Genomic DNA, 17,063 nt, shown 5'->3' with positions numbered 1-17,063 from the left:
AAGAATCACATTCACAAGATTATTGACGTCCTTAGCATCGTCACTACACTATCGCTCTTGAGTCAGGTGTACTGGCGCTGTCTGTCTTGTGTCCCCCTGCAGCCTCCCCTCTCCCATCGTGGGCAGGCGAGCTTCCACCAGCTTCTTCGCGCCAAACTGCCCAGCTGCGAATTTCCTAACGTATCATCAAGAATATACCGTCCCGCGGCTTGCGCTGAGCTGGGCTACGGAGATCTCTTGAAAGATTTCAATGTGTTCTTGATATACGCTTTTCCCACACAACAAAAAGAAGGTACCGGCAGAAACGCTAATCCAGCCTCTGATTACGTCGCACGCGTACACCGTTCTTGCACCTCTGCTTCAGCAAGCTATGGAGCCTGTGTGGGCAGTTTGGCCCAATGGCTATGGTTTTGCATCGCTAATCGAGCACCTTATGTTTGCGATAGTTCCTGGTGGGCTGGTACTCCTGTTGACGCCGCTCCTAAGCCAGAAGGCTTTTTCCGTGGCGCCGCTGCAGCTCTCCGGAATCACTGCCAAAGCTCAGGTTCCAATTACTATGGTTATGATATCTCTCCAGGCCATCGCTTTGCCCATGAGATACGGCTCTCCGCTCAGTTCAGATGCCTCTTTTCCGGCTGCCTCGTTATCGTTGCTCGCAACTTCGGTCATCTGCCTTGTGCTCAGATCGGAGTATGCATTAGCATTTCGACCTGTCGCGCTCCCTTTCCATTTGTTGAGCATGACTCTCATATATGACATCAGCGCAGCTTTGCACTGCTATTCAATTGGCCAATGGAATCTATGGAGATTACAAAGTGCGATCACGGCCCTCAAAATCACATTTATCGTACTTGGCCGCAGGTCGAGCCATCATTACCTACAAGGCTATCCCGATCCAGACGGGTGGAGCTTGTGCTTGCTGCCGGTAAAGCGTGCATTAGCAGTGCTTCACAGCTATTGTGAGATGGCGCTCACACCAGAAAATGGGATGAAACCCCCGCAGGTCTTAGCTGACCGTTTCATGCAATGCTGGATACCAGGTGAGCGATAACACGTGTTCACAGACCGGCATAGGCTAACAACACCGAGCCGACAAATCGTCGAAGAACTCTCTGTTTAAAGCTTGTACCCGTGCATTATTGTGGTATCATGTGTCTTTCTTCATACTCTACTTCTTCTACCTTTGCTTCATGTTCGCGCAGGTCATGCTCATAGAGTATGTTATTGGGGTTGTTCAGCATATCGACATTTCGGGGCCAACGATGAGGACCGCTCTCATTGCTACACTCGCCAGATATATGGGGAGCACGGTACGTATGCCCATCGACAAATAGATGATATCGCAAGAGCTAAGCGTCGCCTACAGATCACAATGCAAGGCGCTCGTACTCTCCAGAACAGAGTCTTGGTATACACCAAATCCATGCTAGTTATGGCCGTTCATGACAAAAAGCTGAAATTAGACTCCGAAATGTTTCTTGACAGTTCATTAGAGCGAGTTCTCTCTGCCGATATTGAGTCGGCTGTTGACTACATGCGCGGCACCCAGGCGTTTCTAGTTACGATTATCTCGGCTCTTATTGGGTCCACTGTACTTTACCATCTTGTGGGAAGTACATGCCTGATTCCTGTACTTTTAGCTCCGAGTAAGGATACATTCACTGAAATTAGAATTTTGCACCAGGATCACTGATTTAGGATACTAGTCTACTTTGCAGTAGAGGCTGGTTATTTCGCAGAGAAAGCCTCTTTATATAGCCTCTACAGGGTGAGCTACGAAGCGAGGTTGAAGGCAAATGTGACCGTTATCACACAGCTAAGGAACATTAAAATGATGGGACTTGGTACTGTTCTTTCCAACTATCTTGAGCGACTAAATATCGAGGAAGTACACTCTCGGCTTCAATACCGACGCGGTCACCTCACGTTGTGCGCTTTATGTAAGAAGCAGGCCTACCGTCCTCCACCTGGATCCCGTGTACTAAACCCCCCAAGCCACCGTGCTGAAAACAGTTGTTCCGGTCACAATTCTCGCTTCTGGTATGTTTATTACACAAAACTTGGACATAAGTAATGTCGGTCGCGTCTTCGCGGTTTACACCGCCGTTCAGCTGGTGGGAGAGTTTGCGATTCCACAACGCTTCCCGATTTCAGGGCTCTGGGAAGGCGCTCCGGCTTTTTTGTCACTACAAAAGTTCCTCGCCCTTAAAGAGCTACATGCGCATCGGCACATTGTCGCCACTGAGACTGCCCAAGTCAGTTCGGCACACGTCTCACACGGGGGGGTGATTCAGTTACACAGCATCACCATAACCCTGAACGAGGGTGATGAGATCCTCAAAGACGTTGATTTGCATATCCAATCTAATAGAATAACCATGGTTGCTGGACCCGTCGGCTGTGGCAAGACAACGCTCTTGCGAACTCTGCTGGGGGAAATTACCCCAGCCGCCGGATCCATAACCATTGCCTGTGGATCAATGAGTTATTGCGCTCAATTGACGTGGCTTCCATCACTCACGTTTCGGGAAATAATACTTTGGGGTCATACATACATTGCTGAGCGATACAGGGCCGTGATAATAGCTTGCTGTCTCGACGGCGACTTCCTACATTGGCCTGAGGGTGACTCCACTTCTGTCGGGAATCCAAAGTATGCTCTCACGCGCAGCGCAAAACAAAGACTCGTAAGTGACCAATGTTTGTTTCAGACCTGTCAGGATTTACAATCAATGCTAGGCGTTGGCAAGGGCATTGTACGCACAATCAGCCGTGCTCATATTCGACGAGGCCCTCTCTTTCGTTGACCCTTCCACCTCCGCAATCATCGCCGAGAATCTTTTCGGACTGGCCGGGTTTCTCTCTACAAGGGATTGTACAGTGGTCATGGCTACCAATAGCTGTACGTTTTCTGTCCTGCAGAAGTCATCACGTAACCATGCTGATCTGTTCTCGCAGACAATTACTTGCGATTCGCTCACAATATTCTGGAAGTGAAACCAGATGGTAGCATATGGGAACACTGTAACCTTTCTGGGCTGATCAATTCGACACCCACTCCTGGATTCGTTGAGCTCGACGGCCAGACTCTCGCGTCTGCCCCCGCGGCCCCCTCAGATGGTACTGTTGCTCTACAAACATTCGCGACTAAGGAGAACGAAGATTTCGCGAATGCTGGCTTTACCATTCAAAATTTCCACAACTTAGTCTATATTTTGAGACCCTCTGGATATGTCAAAATGTGCGCGTGGCCTTGTGCAACAATTCTGGCCTGCCTCGTGCAAAACCTACCTGGTGAGTCGTGCTAGCAGTTAGACTCGGTCAATTGTTTGACCGTCGAAAACAGAATTATTCTTGGCGCTCTCTTACGACCTTGGAGAGCTCAAGCCAGCGTACATAGGCTACGTCGCCGTAATTGGCATTGCAAACGTCTTTACCAATCGAGCATGGGTGTCGTAAGTCAATTTTCTTCATGGACCTAACCTCTAACATCTTCGGTTCAGCTGTCTGTCAATGAATTTCTCTGACAACGTTACCTTTTAGGATGCTTTCGTTCAAAATGAGTGGCGTGATCGGCGAGACAATGCATCGTAATCTCGTTCAAACTCTTCTGAGGCAAGTTGTAGTCCACCCACCGGCTACAAAGGATTATTGGCTTATACTTCGAACCTTATCAGGGCTACTCCGGAATTTATCTCAAGCAATTCTCATTCCAACATAATTACATTGTACGCGCCACACTCTTACGTATGAAGCTTTTGGTCGACTAAGACTAGCGCAGGTTTCAAGACGACCTAGAGGGAGTATCGCATCTTTTCTCTACAGCATATGGGCGTTCCTCATTTAGTGAGTCGTACTGAATAAGTTCTATATCGTGGTCATTGCTAATCCTGTTGAATACAGTGGTAATGCAGCTCCTTTTCGTTGTCATCCTCACATCCTTCAGCGTGCGGTACGGCTTCTTGCTCGGCATCATATCCCTCGTATTTGTCTACGTCACACAACGAGCGTATTTGTCCACCCAAAAGCGCCTTAGGTTTCGCCATTCTCAATCAAAAGAGGCATATGATGCCTTCGTGCTACAAACGACGGCTGGTCTAGAACACATCCGAGCTTTCGACCAGCAAATGCAAACAAGGCGCGAATTGCAAGTCCGGTTGCATTGCACTTTAAAGTTGGACTATTCTATCGCGCAAGTACTGTGTCGCTTGCAGCTTTTAGCCGAGCTGTGGCATTGCTTCTTGGCCGTGTCGGTTGTCTCCTTAGCCTTGGTTTTCCCATCCCAAACATCCCGCGGTATTCTTGCGCTGACCCTGCTTTGTCTTGCGGACACCGCATACTTTTCCTTCGGCATGATGGATGCAATGGACATGATGGAAGAACGCTTATATAACGCATCCCGAATTCGAAAATTTTGTGAAGAGACGCCGCAGGAGGAAGACGGGCAAAACAACTGCTCTCCTCAGCGCGAGTGGCCATCGGCTGGCGATATCGACTTTTTGCGCGCAACTGTGACGGCTGGGTAAGTTTGATGAACTTTCGCCTGACTCCAGACTAGCAACAACGTTTTAACAGTGTTTCTTTTCCCAGGCATGATGCAGTTTTCCCAGGGCATGGCGTGAGAGGTGCTAACGTGTCCATCGAGGCTGGCCAGAAAGTTGGCCTGGGAGGCTACCCCGATCAGTCAGTCGCTCTTTTATAATGAACTGCATCGTTCCCATAGCTAACTCAGTTACACATCCAGCGGGCAATCTTCTGTCATCTTGGCAGTCCTCAGAATGGTTGATTATTCTGGGGACATCAGAATTGACGGAAAAGATATCAAGACAATTCCACGGGAGGTGCTGCGCTCGAAAATTACCACCATCACCGAAGATGGCATTGCTATCTCTGGTTCCGTGAGGATCAACGTTGATCCCTACTCCATCACCGAGGATCGATTTACGGATGTTGATCTCATCAGTATGCTGACTCGTGTTGGCCTCTGGCAAATTGTCAGTCGCCGCGGTGGCCTCGATGCCGATATTTCGCACATGCACTTCTCGCTTGGTCATCTGCAACTTCTAAATCTCGCCCGCGGCGCTTTACATAAACGGCGAGCGGGAACGAGAATTGTACTGATTGACGAAGCTACGAGCCGCCTAGATGTCGACACGGAATTCCAAATGTCCGACTTCATGGATGGAGAATTTGCGGGCGCCACGGTTCTCATTGTAGCGCAGCGGCTACAGTGCTTTGAGACGGCGGATGTGGTGTTGATGATGCGGGAGGGCAGAGTGGACAGTATTCTTCGGCAGGATGAAGACACAGGAGAATGGTATGAGGACTTTGACAGGGCAGATGGCGGGGCAGTGTAGGTGTAAAAGTGGCTATTTCCTACTGTGCATTTTCGTTTTGGTCTGTATTATTTTATTCTTTACGTGTTATTATATATGCTGTATATCAAGAAGCAGACAAGTTTTGTAAAGTTGGATTTGAACGGCGGCATATCAGCAAAGTGAGGAGACCACGCAAGCGCTACGATGCCCTTTAATGCTCACAAACGTATGGTAGCCCAAATATCAGTTTCAGAGATATAACATTTTCAATTCGTTTGAGCGCTTTTAAGGTAATAAGCCACACCTATAGAGCATATAGGCTCTATAAGAAGACAGAAGAAATGCGATACTACAAGCACAATTCAATTATACCTATCCAACACAGCTATTATTAACGGGGTGAATCCACAGAAGCCACTCACCGAAGCGACTGAAAGTCGCTTCAACCTCACTGGAGCCCTTTTACCGAGAAAGGCTATTACAGCCGGGTGGCGCAAATAATCATCGCCTTGCCCTATCACAGCAATTGAGATTCTCGAAAAGGGCGACCCGCTCTTCTTGACACAGAGATCGCCGACCGTACGAACGGGATAGAGTCGTCGTGGGAAACCCCCCTCCGTGTGCATCTTTTGCGAGTCTTGACCCGGCGGGCGGGTCACTGCACGAGTCTCCAGATCTTCCTGTACGGATGCAACTGCCGTCTGCAGAGGCTCGCGAATCACGCTGGCATGCTTCAATGCCGCCCCCATCGCCCGGGACTGTTCCGATAGACCAATGCGCCTGGTGCGGGTCTCTTGCCAAGCCAGGCACCGAGAGAACAAACTTGGGGAGTATCAGTGTTACGAAGCTGGTTGAGGTCAACAAGTCGAAGCTAGGAGCTTACTTGCAGCGCTTGACGTCAGCACTCGCGTTCAGCTGGACTGCGGAAAAAGCAAAAGCCCAGAGACAACGCCTTATCGAGGCACGGCGGACGATGAATAAACCGCCGCTGTTGCAGCGCTGTGGAACAGCGTCGTGTGACTACTGACACCGCATGCATGTTGCCCACATTCTCGCCTTGTGTCGGTCAATTACAAGACGCAGCTGGGCCGGGACCGCCTCAGAGGACCCTCTCTCTGGTTGCTTTTCTTCTTGATTGCTGATGCAGCTTTTATTGCAAAATTCTCCTTATATACCGGCATGCCCTCCTCCATTCATTGTCCAATTTCGTCATCCCTCACAATCATGGCAGCTACCACGACCGTCGATCGCCAAGCCGCCCCAGCGCCAGCGGGAGCCGGCGACATCGCCGATTTCAACGTGGCCGACATGGCCCTCTACGGCCTGCAGCGCGCGCGCCAGCGTCTCGATGCCCTGGAGTCGAAATCGCATTGGGAGCTCGCCGACACCGCCTCCTTTGACTGTATGCACTACCTAGGCGACGCGGCGCTGCACGCCGCCGCCAAGGCCATCCACCTGCAGCCGGGCGCGCGCGTTATCGACATCGGGGCCGGCTTCAGCGCCACCGGCCGCTTCCTGCACAAAAACTACGGCGCCGACGTGACAGGCGTGGAGCTGCAGCCCGAGATCCACGACATGGCGGATACGATCACGGCGCGAAACGGGCTCTCTGCGCACGTGCGCTCCGTCAACGGCGACTTCACCCAGCTCGCCGCCCCGGAGCAGCCCGTGGACCACATCCTCTCGTTTCTGTGCATCCTGCACATCCCGGACCGGGCGGCCGTGTTCGGCAAGGCGGCTTCGATGCTTCGAGAAGGCGGAACGATGTACCTGGAGGACTTTTTTGCGCGGGGTGGTGCGCTGGATGAGACGACATCGCAGCAGCTGCGAGACATTGTGTCTTGCCCGTATCTGCCGAGCAAAGAGCGGTACGTCGCCGACTTGGAGGCTGCGGGCTTTGGAAATGTCACGTTTGAGGATATGACGGCGGATTGGGCCGAGTTTGTGCACGGTCGCGCCGCAGAGTATAAGCAGTCGACCGCTCCTGAGCCTTTGTTGTTGACTTTTTATAACACAGTCGATGAGTTGTTCCATAAAGGACAACTAGGTGGTGCGAGGATCATGGCAACAAAGATGGAGTAGAAATAGAAAGAGTCGCCTTCAGAGGTCATACATAACTAAAAATAGATATCTAGTATAAAAATAAGTTCGAGGCATCTGGAGCCAGCACCGTTGTCAAATAATCCAAGACTGGGCGACGTTGATTGTCATGCAGGGTAATTGGGTTGTCTAGGTAGGGCCACTCCGGCGGCCGACTGGTGCTAGTGAAATCGACCCAAAGGACAAAGCACGATAGAAGGAAAGCATATTTTTATAAAAAAAAAAATTTTAGGATTTTGATTTAATATTAGTGTTATAGAATAAACATGATCAAAGCTATTCTGACGAAAGCTTCGCCTCCCTCTCCTCATTCTCCTCATCATCCTCCTCCGTGTCGCTGCGCACATCCTCCGCCCTCTCACCCTGCAGAATCTTGACAATAATCTTGATGATAAATGTAAACCAAACCATCATCATTACTTGCAAAGAGATCAAAAAGGCCAAAAAGCCGTATGCAATGTTGGTGCTGAAGCATACTACACCGCTTGGGTCCACAAACGGCTCGATGAAGCGCGTCCAGTCGTCTGGTATGGGGAACGGGCCTTGGAGATTCTCAGCCGACCCGCGATAACAAGCATCGGGCGTCAGGCGCGGAAGGTCGTGGTACACGCTCCAGCAGGTGACGACGAACAGGATGTGGCGGGCGAGGACCCACGACAGGACAAAAAAGCCAAAGAGGACATCGCATATCCAGGTGAAGCCCAGGTACTTGAGGCACTTGGCGAGCTGGTAATGATTTAGCGAAATGTTTTAAACAATCAGTTGCGGTGGAAACATACCGGGAGGAAGAGATCAATCACGTCCATCAAGACCATGATCAAATTGCCGACTCTGGTTTGATGGTAGGCATATTCTGCGACAATGAGAGCAATAGTCACAACATGGTGCCCAAGCATCTGCCAGTGATCTTTCCGTCGCTGCTCGAGGTGAATGACCAGCACCTGCTGCATCCAAAAGGCCAGCTGCGCGAGCGTGTAAAACTTCATCAGCCCACCCACCTCGCGCTGCGGCCAGTTGGTCCAGAGCTCTTCCATGTTGAGAAAGTACGACGAGTTGTAGTACAAGTACTTGGTAAGCGTCAGCACACCGGTAAAAGCACAGCATGTATCAGAGCTTGCATACCATTCCCATTGGCCAAAAGACGTTGTAGTAGATGAGCATCCAGCCCTGCTCGGCAAACCGCGTGGCGTCCTTGCGGCCCTGGACGCCCCAGCGCGTGGCCAGCGGCGAGAGCACCAGCTTCATGGCGCTCGCGCGCAGCCCCGTGAGCAGCAGGATGAAGAACAGCACAATGTACAAGTCGCCCCGTCCCACGGCGTAGTTGCCCGTCTGCGGATTATATGACGCGAGAGCGAGCAGCTTGGCCCGCCGCGAGGCATGGTCCGCCTCGAGCGTGTAGCCGTGGGCCATCAGCAATGCGGCCATGGAACCAAACGAGAGGGCTAAAGTTGTTCGGTTAGCTGCAGAGCTGCGAAGAAAGCTGGTGTCTTACATATTTGCCGTTCTTCCAGCCATTGTGCCCATTCTGAGAGCTTGGTTGCCCCGTTCGTAGACTTGGGCTGCTTCTTGACCTCGACTCCCATGGCTAGCTGCGCTCACTGACAGCGTACAAAGATTTTGCAGAAGCTTCTCCTTCTTTTTCTCAATTGAAAAAGGTGACTGGAATAGACAAGGCTTTAGGCAGCCGCATAAAAGGAGACAGCTCCAAAAAATTGAGCCGCAAGGAACAGGGTCCCTGTGAGGAGGCTCCATAGTGGGGAGCTTACTGCAGCCACTCACCAAATTGCACCGAATTGATTACTTCTTTGACCCCGGAGTTTGTTTCGATAACAAGTTTATGGAAATTTTAAAATACCCAAAGAAAGAACAACACAGTCTGCTGTAAAGCGCAACCACTCAACTGGTCGGCAACGATGGCTACGAATCAGCCCTGCCGCAAAGCTTGCCCGTTTCAGCTTGGCGGGCAGAGCTGAAGTGGCGGAGCAGCACATCTCGACCATCAAGCACTTTCTAGTATAAAGCATTCAACAGCCACCAAAACACCAACCTAGATCGAGAAATTTATTCAAAGTTGATACTGATAGTCAAAAGATAATTACACCTCCAAAGAATGGTCACGCAGCCAGCGCCCATGGACAAGGGCCTCACCGTCCACCACGAGGCCACGGTCCGGCAGCTCGCCGAGTACACCACCCGGCTGCTCCAAAACATGGCAACCTCGCGCGCCGACGAGCGCGCCTACGCCGAGCTCCTCGCCGAAAACGTTGAGCGCGTCGGCCAGCGCGCCTGCTGGATCGTCCGCTCCGCCATCAACCCGAGCGAGCAGACGCGCATCCTCGCCGCGGCCAGCCCGTGGCTGCACGAGATCCGCGCGAGGCTCGAGGAGCGGGCGCGCACGCAGACGGATCCCGACGGCACGTCCCGAACCGTCGCCGAATGGCCGTTTGACGACGAAGACCTCACGAGGCTCATGCGGCAAGCAGACAGGATTGACGCCGAGGCTGTCCGCATCGACGAGTGAGTTTTACGCATCCGCCCTCCCCGCTTCCGCCTTTTCTTTCCTTTGTGTTTGACCTCTCTTTTGTCAGTGCTCGTCAGGCGCTGATCCCCTCCAAGGCCCCTGCGGTCCTCTACGAGGACAAGCTCGAGGATCTCCGCGACAGGCTCATGCCGGAGCGCTGCCTGGGGCCGTGGATCAAGTTTGCCAGCATCCGGCAGTGGCTCGACCACTGCGACGCGCAGCACGCCGCGCACTGCCACCTCTCGGAACAGAGCCGCGGCATCTTTGCGCACCACCCCAAGTGGCTCGTCGACGTCGAACGGCGCTGCCTCGTCGAGGCGCGGCCCGGGCAGCGGTACCTCGCCCTGAGCTACGTCTGGGGCCCGCACGCCGCCTTCCAGACGCTCAAGAGCAACGTCGCGGCGCTACAGCACGCCGGCGCCCTCGTGCCGTCGTCCCTCCCAGAAATCGCCCGTGAGGAGCCCGGCGCAACCACACGGCCGCAGATTGCCGGTATTGACAAATTGGCCCGCACCGTCGCCGATGTCATCGAGTTTGCGGACCGCCTCGACGAGCCGTATCTCTGGGTCGACGCGCTCTGCATCGTGCAGGACGACGACGTCCACAAGCAGGAGCACCTCGCCCACATGGGCAGCATCTACGCCAACGCCTACGCCACCATTGTCGTCGCCAACGGCGGCGGCGCGCACCGCGGCCTGCTCGGCATCCAGGACGTCACGCCGCCGATGGACCGCGTCGGCCGCCGCCGCGGCGTGCCGTACACGCCGTGGTACGTCCGCCGGCCGGGGTCCATGGCCGCCGCGGTGCAGAGCCACATGGCCGCCCTGCAGCGCTCGGCGTGGAACCAGCGCGCGTGGACGTTTCAGGAGCAGATCTTCTCGCGGCGGCTCATCGTGATCGACGACGCGGCCGTCGCATGGGAGTGCCACTGCAACGTGTGGCTCGAGGGCGTCGCTGCCGTCGAGGCGCAGTGCGCGCGCAACACGGCCGTCGTCGCGCAAGGCTTCTCGTTCCACGCGGACCCGACGTTTCGCGACTACGCGGACCACGTGCGTCAGTACAACCGGCGGAGGCTGAGCTACCCGGAGGACTCGATGGACGCATTTGCGGGCATTCTCACGGTGCTGCAGACTACGTTTCTGGGGGGCTTCGTGTGCTGTCTACCAGTCATGTTCTTTGATACGGCTCTGCTATGGTACAATGAGGGCATGGTGGGGGAGCGCGTGCCGAAGCAGCGGCGCCAAGGGGACGGCGGCCTGGCCCCGACGTGGTCGTGGGCTGCGTACGATGGCACGATTGAGTTTCCAGATTTTTCGACGGCCAAGGAAGGGGTGCGGCCGCTCGTGCGATGGAAGTACTGCCGCGGTGACGTGAAGATGTGGGAGCCGGTGCTCTCGCTGGAGAAGCAGCAGTCGGAGAAAAAGTTTCCCACAGTGGCACAGCTGCAGGAGCTCGTGGAGGCCATGAGCCTTGAAGATGGCGGCCCAGCACCTGCAGGCGAGCCCGAGTTTCCTGAAGGTGCTGGGAGCGCGTATCACCATCTTCTGCATGCGCGGCCGGAGCGAGCCGTTTTTAACGTCCTAGAGTACTATGGCGATGAGGGCGTCCCGCTCGTGGGCGCATCTGGAGAGTGCGTCGGCGTGCTCACTCCGTGCAAGAAAATCGGGAGCCATGCAGTGGACGCCAAGACTGTGATTTCATGCGAGCTCGTGGCTGTTTCAGAGTCGTTTATCAGCGGCATGGAGACGTACAACGTGCTGTGGATCGAGAAGAAGGGTGCGGTATACGTGCGCAAGGGCGTGGGCCGGATTCTCAAGTCAGACTGGGTGTGCCAAAAGCCGGAGCGAATGGACTTGGTGCTGGTGTAGCGGCGACGGCCAAGAGGACTACTCTCGGTAGACGCGAATATTTGTCGACCCAAAGGCAAATCGAAACTCCAGTCGTCCGGACATGGCGGCAGGTCTCCATGCTGCAGAGATGCCGTTGATGATTGGGTTGCGGGCATAGGCCCGGTTCACATCATCAACCATTTCAATCACCGTCCCTTCATAGCGGTTGCGAGAACCAGGAAGGAGGTACTCTTTTTCGGCATACATGAAGTGTGTGGGATTGACGCATGCGCGGACCTGGTCGACACCAATGCGGCATTCCCCGACGGCTCGTCTCTTGCCGCAGTCGTAGTAGAACATGATGCCTCTGCAGCAATGTGTCTGCGGGTCGTTGTAGACCTCAGCGAGCCTGACCATCTCGAGACGGGCGGTGGAGTAAATCTCATACCGAATAGGCCGGAGGCTCCCACTCAGATGCGATTGGGCGGACGGGTCAGCGCTCTTGCGCTGGAACGAGCAAGGGTATGTGGCGCCAACCGCGACGCCGCATAGCTGCTCCTGTTCCATCATTTGCGGATGACGGCGCAGATATCCGGTACGCATGTTGTGGATTAGAAATGGTCTATTACTGGTGCGGCAGATGGTGTATTCATCTGCCAAGGTATATCTGTAGCCAAGCTCGATGATACCTTGTTGCTTCATGTACAGCTGCAATGGCAGGTTAGTGGGTGCTATTTGGCAGTCAAAAGTCAAGATACGTACAGCGAGGCATGGACCGATGTCTTGATCGTCTTCTTTGTTTTTGCGGCTCCGCAGACAGTATCCTTTCATCTCTTCTCCAGCTGGAAAAGGAACATAAATCCAGAGCGCAGCCTTTTGGTGCATGATGGGGAGGCTTTCGAATGTACGTCGTGCGTCTTTGTCCCAGACTGTGTTCAGATGGGGATGCACCGCAACAATATGGCCCACGTGGAAAAAGAACGTCAGGCCAAAGCAGCTCGTAGTGTCGATCGAAGAAAACCTGGCGAAGTCGTGGTCTGGGGGAAGACGTAGCGGGGCATACAGCTTAAACGGCATCGGGTTATCCCATAATATCAGTTTGACATCATCAGGCACGACGAGGCGACAATGACCACCCTAGAACGAGCAACGAGTCAGTACACGTGGGAGTCGTAATGAAATAGTTGTACCACTTACAAACAGTGATGCCTTGACTGATTCGAGCCTGTACGATTCCTGGACCACAAAGAGCTTGCGAAGATGGGTGGAGTGCATAGGGTCTCCGATCTTGTCCAAACGTTCAATTTGTTGAATGCCGCTAGAATCAATCGTGACTCGGATCAAGTCGTCTTCCGCTTCTTCCTCCAGCTGCATGGGCCAGGCCATCCCGCGGGTCCAGTACTTGATGTCGCCGAGTGCCATGGAAACAGGGGGTTGAGAGGGCGAGGCAGACTGGGAGAGCTCCCGCGCGCGGCTCATGACGGCAATGTACTTGGTGAAGAGGCTGTCTCTTGTCTGACCGAGGACAATGAGGCAGATCTCTGGCGGCAGCCGCGCAACCAGCGGGATATCCCAAGCACGTGCCGCGTCCTCGCTGGACATGCGCTCTTGAAAGTTGTAAGGCAGACCAGTGTCTCTGCACTGGACCCAAGGGTCCATGACGACGGAAGCCTGCCATAAACGATGAATCTTGTCCGGGGCGGTGCACTCCTGAACAAAGAGCTTAAAGCAGTCAATATGTACTGTGGCGCTCTCATCGCTGCTTTGACAGGTGCTGCAGCCATGGAGTTTGCAAAACGTGGCCCCGACCTTGTACCACTGTTTAGCAAACGGCCGCGCCGTGGCCGTTTGAGCATCATACACTTGTAAGCGGCCTCCTCTCCTCGTTACTGCGAGCATAAGTATCTGTAACGCGACTGGCTCCATTTGACCACATCAAAAAGCACTTACTTGCTAGCATGCGGTCATATTGGTGAAAGGGCATCTGGCATGCGCCACAGCGCCGATGGATCTGGGTATGGGGACGCAGCGGCGCGAGGCCTTGCTCCCAGGTAATATCGCTGGCGATGGGAACATCACGGGCGGGCGAGCCCCGGCGGGAAGGCGGCACTCCGGTCGCAGCATCAATCTCCTCTATTGTCAGAAAGTCATAGTCGTCCCTGTTGAGCTCATGGTCGTCGTGGTCCATGATGAAGCCCAGCGGGGTAGACATGTGGAGGATCGCACCCAGCCAACGGACCCAGCTGCTCTGAGTCGTTGCCTAGCCCGGGTTTGCAGCGGCCAAGGTAAGAGAGAAAAAAGCTACACGATGCCGAACTGGCGATGCGGACGGGGTGCGCTGGCAGGTGAAAGCCACCCAGGATTGACGGTGAGATGAGATGTTCCAGGCGCGGGCTGGCTGGACGAGGCAGGGCTTCAGCACGGCGCAGCTCCCAGCCGCCAGCCTCGCCCGTGGGGGTGCGCTGCAGGGCCCTTTTGCAGCGCTCGACGGGAGGTACTTTGGAAAGTGGTGCGGGCCGCTAGCTTGAGCCAAGTACCCTGTGTCTTACCCAGGTTGAGCGAAGCGGCTAACAAACATGAAAGTGTTAGGTAAAACATCTGCAGTGTGCCCCGCCTAAATCCGATGGCAGCGGCCGCCCTCCCGGCGCATCGTTCATCTTGGTGATACTAAATTAGGATCGAAGATCGAGGCAAAGATGCACCGAATTCAATCTGATTTGTCGCCGTTTTTGCGTCTGGAGAAATCCCCGCGCAAACGCCTCTGTCCATGACGCCAGTCCAGAAACGCCGAGCTCTCTCCGACAATGCCGCTACCGGGGGGCTTCCAAGCCCGGATGTGGAGCACAAAAAATCGCCAGACATTTAAAACACGAATGCCGCTCCCGGAAGAGCCAGCACACCAAAAACCAAAACAAAAAAAAAGAGTCATACAACTCCGGACCTATATCTCACTCTTCCTTCATTCCTCACTCACATTCTCTTCTCTTTCCGTTGCTCGTAGGCATTGAACTTGGACAAAAGCGTGCTTTTGAGTCCCATTTCCGCAGATTTGCTAGCTTTCGAGGCTCAACACTCATTAATATACCACTTGTTGTTGACCAGAAAAAGCTCTTGCATTCTCACTTCTTTGACTTGATCTTCACAAGGTGACATTACAGGAAATACAAAACAGACACAATGGCGACCAACGACCACATCCTCACTCTGTCCTGCCCCGATCGCCCCGGCATCGTCCACGCCGTCACCGGCGTCTTTGCCTCTCACGGGCACAACGTCCTGGACCTGCAGCAGTTCAGCGACCCCGCGTCGGAGCGCTTCTTCATGCGCGTGCACTTTGGCCCTGCGCCCGCGGCGGAGGGCGTTGACGCCACCTCCACGGCACACCTCGAACCGGCCTTTGCGGCGCTGGCGGCCGAGTACAAGATGGAGTACGACGTTCGCCCTGCGGCGCGCAAGATGCGCGTGCTGCTGCTGGTGTCCAAGATTGGGCACTGCCTCAACGACCTCCTCTTCCGCATGAAGACTGGTCAGCTACAGATTGAGGTACGCACGCACGCTCCACCGCGCACACCTAGATCAAGCTCGACCGTTCCAGCACAAGTCAAGCTAACGAGGCCCAGGTCCCCCTCATCGTCTCCAACCACCCCGAGTTTGCCGCGCTCGCCAAGAGCTACGACATTCCGTTCCTGCACCTGCCGGTGACCAAGGACACCAAGGCGCAGCAGGAGACGCAGATCCTCGAGCTCATCCGGCAGCACGACGTCGAGCTGGTCGTGCTCGCGCGGTACATGCAGGTGCTCTCGCCGATGCTGTGCAGCGCCATGAGCGGGCGCATCATCAACATCCACCACTCGTTCCTGCCGTCGTTCAAGGGCGCCAAGCCGTACCACCAGGCCTACGAGCGCGGCGTCAAGATCATCGGCGCCACCGCGCACTTTGTCACGGCCGACCTCGACGAGGGCCCCATCATCGAGCAGCGCGTCACCCGCGTCGACCACGTCATGGGCCCGAAGCAGCTGACCGAGGAGGGGTCCAACATTGAGAGCCAGGTGCTGGCCGCGGCCGTCAAGTGGTATGCGGACCGGAGGGTGTTTCTGAATGGCCACAAGACGGTCGTGTTCAACTAGACGAGGAAGTCCGGAAGCGTTTATTCAACGCACATGTGTCCTCGTGAAGGGTCGCGGGCTATAGATTCAGCGCGGACATTGAACATGGTCATCGGCATAGCCATGTAAGCCAAGAAGTCATGGTCCCTGCTTATGCGGAGCTTCACGCGCGGCGCGCGAGGGTTAGAAAGGGTTCAGGGACAGGATATACGAAAATAAAAAATCGACATTTACATTGATCACTGTAAGATAAGCTCAGTGGAGCACCGATGCGTGCTGGTGCAATTTCTGTCGGCCCCGATACCCATGAGCGGAATATCCGTCAGCAAATCAGGTGGGCTCCGATGCCCTGGTCCGGGTGTGGTTCTGGAGCAGCGATGCCTGCAGGACGAGATCGGGCCGGAAAAGGGCCCAGTCAAGGTGGATTTCTTAACGTTTCCCTTGCATGCCCGGCATACGTACCATCATTTATTCCCAATGATAACTGTCGTGATTAGTGCTCTGGGTGACGACGCTTGGCCGTCGGAGCCGGGGCGCTGCGGTGGCTACCTAAGCTACCTAGGCTCTGGTGGCAGTCGACGAGAGCAAATGCCCAAGCACGCGTCGCAAAGCTAGTTTACAGCCGCACCAGACCAGCCAACAGCGTTCCATCTGCGATGGTGGCTGCCCACACAGGAAAAGGCTTGGCCGTGTTTCGTGGCGTCGGAGCTGTGCTACGTGCGGTCCAAAATGTGCCGGCGGCACTGCATTCTAGAAAAAGTAAACGAATGCACCCCATATTTTACGACCCCTGCAAGCCGCAAGCCTCTTTTTTTTCCACTGCCGAGAGCCCTGTCACTCACTTGTCACGTCCTCAGTTGCTCAACTGAACAGCATGGTGCCCGCGGTCAAAGCCTGTCTTCACTTGAGTTTGTTAGTCGCGTTTGTCCGTGAGGCTACTGGCCTGGTCATAGCAGCCCGATCCGTTGCGACAGGCAGACCGATTTTCCTTCCTAGACACCTAGCCAGTCCAATGAGCTGCCTTGCTCAAAGTCGTGCATGTATTCTACACCCCGCTGCCACTTGTTCAATGCCACATGTACCAGTAGTAAATTGGATTAGCTGGCTTCATTATGGTCAGGGTCCAAACACGCAAGAGGCAGCTGCACAGCCCGGGTCCGCGGGCTCTCAAATCCCCAAACCCGACAAC

At 54.5% G+C, this 17,063-nt stretch overlaps 6 protein-coding genes across 6 annotated transcripts; 4 read left to right on the top strand and 2 right to left on the bottom strand.

The window, feature by feature from the left end:
- Window positions 1-964: 964 nt before the first annotated feature.
- LMH87_010889 (uncharacterized protein) lies at window positions 965-5,357 on the top strand (the record flags this gene model as incomplete). Its single annotated transcript, XM_056199938.1, has 15 exons — window positions 965-1,040; window positions 1,090-1,310; window positions 1,367-1,646; window positions 1,707-1,768; window positions 1,817-1,940; window positions 1,996-2,687; window positions 2,740-2,902; window positions 2,959-3,294; window positions 3,347-3,455; window positions 3,544-3,615; window positions 3,678-3,728; window positions 3,782-3,846; window positions 3,904-4,522; window positions 4,591-4,683; window positions 4,745-5,357. 15 exons carry the CDS (start codon window positions 965-967, stop codon window positions 5,355-5,357), a joined length of 3,576 nt encoding a protein of 1,191 aa, XP_056051838.1.
- Window positions 5,358-6,497: 1,140 nt separating this feature from the next.
- LMH87_010888 (uncharacterized protein) lies at window positions 6,498-7,400 on the top strand (the record flags this gene model as incomplete). Its single annotated transcript, XM_056199937.1, has 1 exon — window positions 6,498-7,400. The coding sequence occupies one exon, from the start codon at window positions 6,498-6,500 to the stop codon at window positions 7,398-7,400; it is 903 nt and encodes a 300-aa protein (XP_056051837.1).
- A 294-nt stretch (window positions 7,401-7,694) lies between these two features.
- On the bottom strand, window positions 7,695-9,001 carry LMH87_010887 (uncharacterized protein; the record flags this gene model as incomplete). The annotated part of the gene is made up of 4 exons (XM_056199936.1): window positions 7,695-8,144; window positions 8,198-8,485; window positions 8,541-8,860; window positions 8,911-9,001. The coding sequence occupies 4 exons, from the start codon at window positions 8,999-9,001 to the stop codon at window positions 7,695-7,697; spliced, it is 1,149 nt and encodes a 382-aa protein (XP_056051836.1).
- A 527-nt stretch (window positions 9,002-9,528) lies between these two features.
- Window positions 9,529-11,807, top strand: LMH87_010886 (uncharacterized protein; the record flags this gene model as incomplete). The annotated part of the gene is made up of 2 exons (XM_056199935.1): window positions 9,529-9,935; window positions 10,007-11,807. The coding sequence occupies 2 exons, from the start codon at window positions 9,529-9,531 to the stop codon at window positions 11,805-11,807; spliced, it is 2,208 nt and encodes a 735-aa protein (XP_056051835.1).
- An 18-nt stretch (window positions 11,808-11,825) lies between these two features.
- LMH87_010885 (uncharacterized protein) lies at window positions 11,826-13,752 on the bottom strand (the record flags this gene model as incomplete). The annotated part of the gene is made up of 4 exons (XM_056199934.1): window positions 11,826-12,476; window positions 12,531-12,905; window positions 12,966-13,657; window positions 13,719-13,752. The coding sequence occupies 4 exons, from the start codon at window positions 13,750-13,752 to the stop codon at window positions 11,826-11,828; spliced, it is 1,752 nt and encodes a 583-aa protein (XP_056051834.1).
- Window positions 13,753-14,945: 1,193 nt separating this feature from the next.
- On the top strand, window positions 14,946-15,895 carry LMH87_010884 (uncharacterized protein; the record flags this gene model as incomplete). The annotated part of the gene is made up of 2 exons (XM_056199933.1): window positions 14,946-15,311; window positions 15,389-15,895. The coding sequence occupies 2 exons, from the start codon at window positions 14,946-14,948 to the stop codon at window positions 15,893-15,895; spliced, it is 873 nt and encodes a 290-aa protein (XP_056051833.1).
- Between the last annotated feature and the right edge of the window lie 1,168 nt (window positions 15,896-17,063).

The sequence above is a fragment of the Akanthomyces muscarius genome, chromosome 4 (genome assembly GCF_028009165.1).
Source record: "Akanthomyces muscarius strain Ve6 chromosome 4, whole genome shotgun sequence".
Lineage (NCBI taxonomy): Eukaryota > Fungi > Ascomycota > Sordariomycetes > Hypocreales > Cordycipitaceae > Akanthomyces > Akanthomyces muscarius.
Note: the sequence above shows the minus strand (reverse complement) of the source record. Positions and strands in the feature narration are given on the sequence as shown.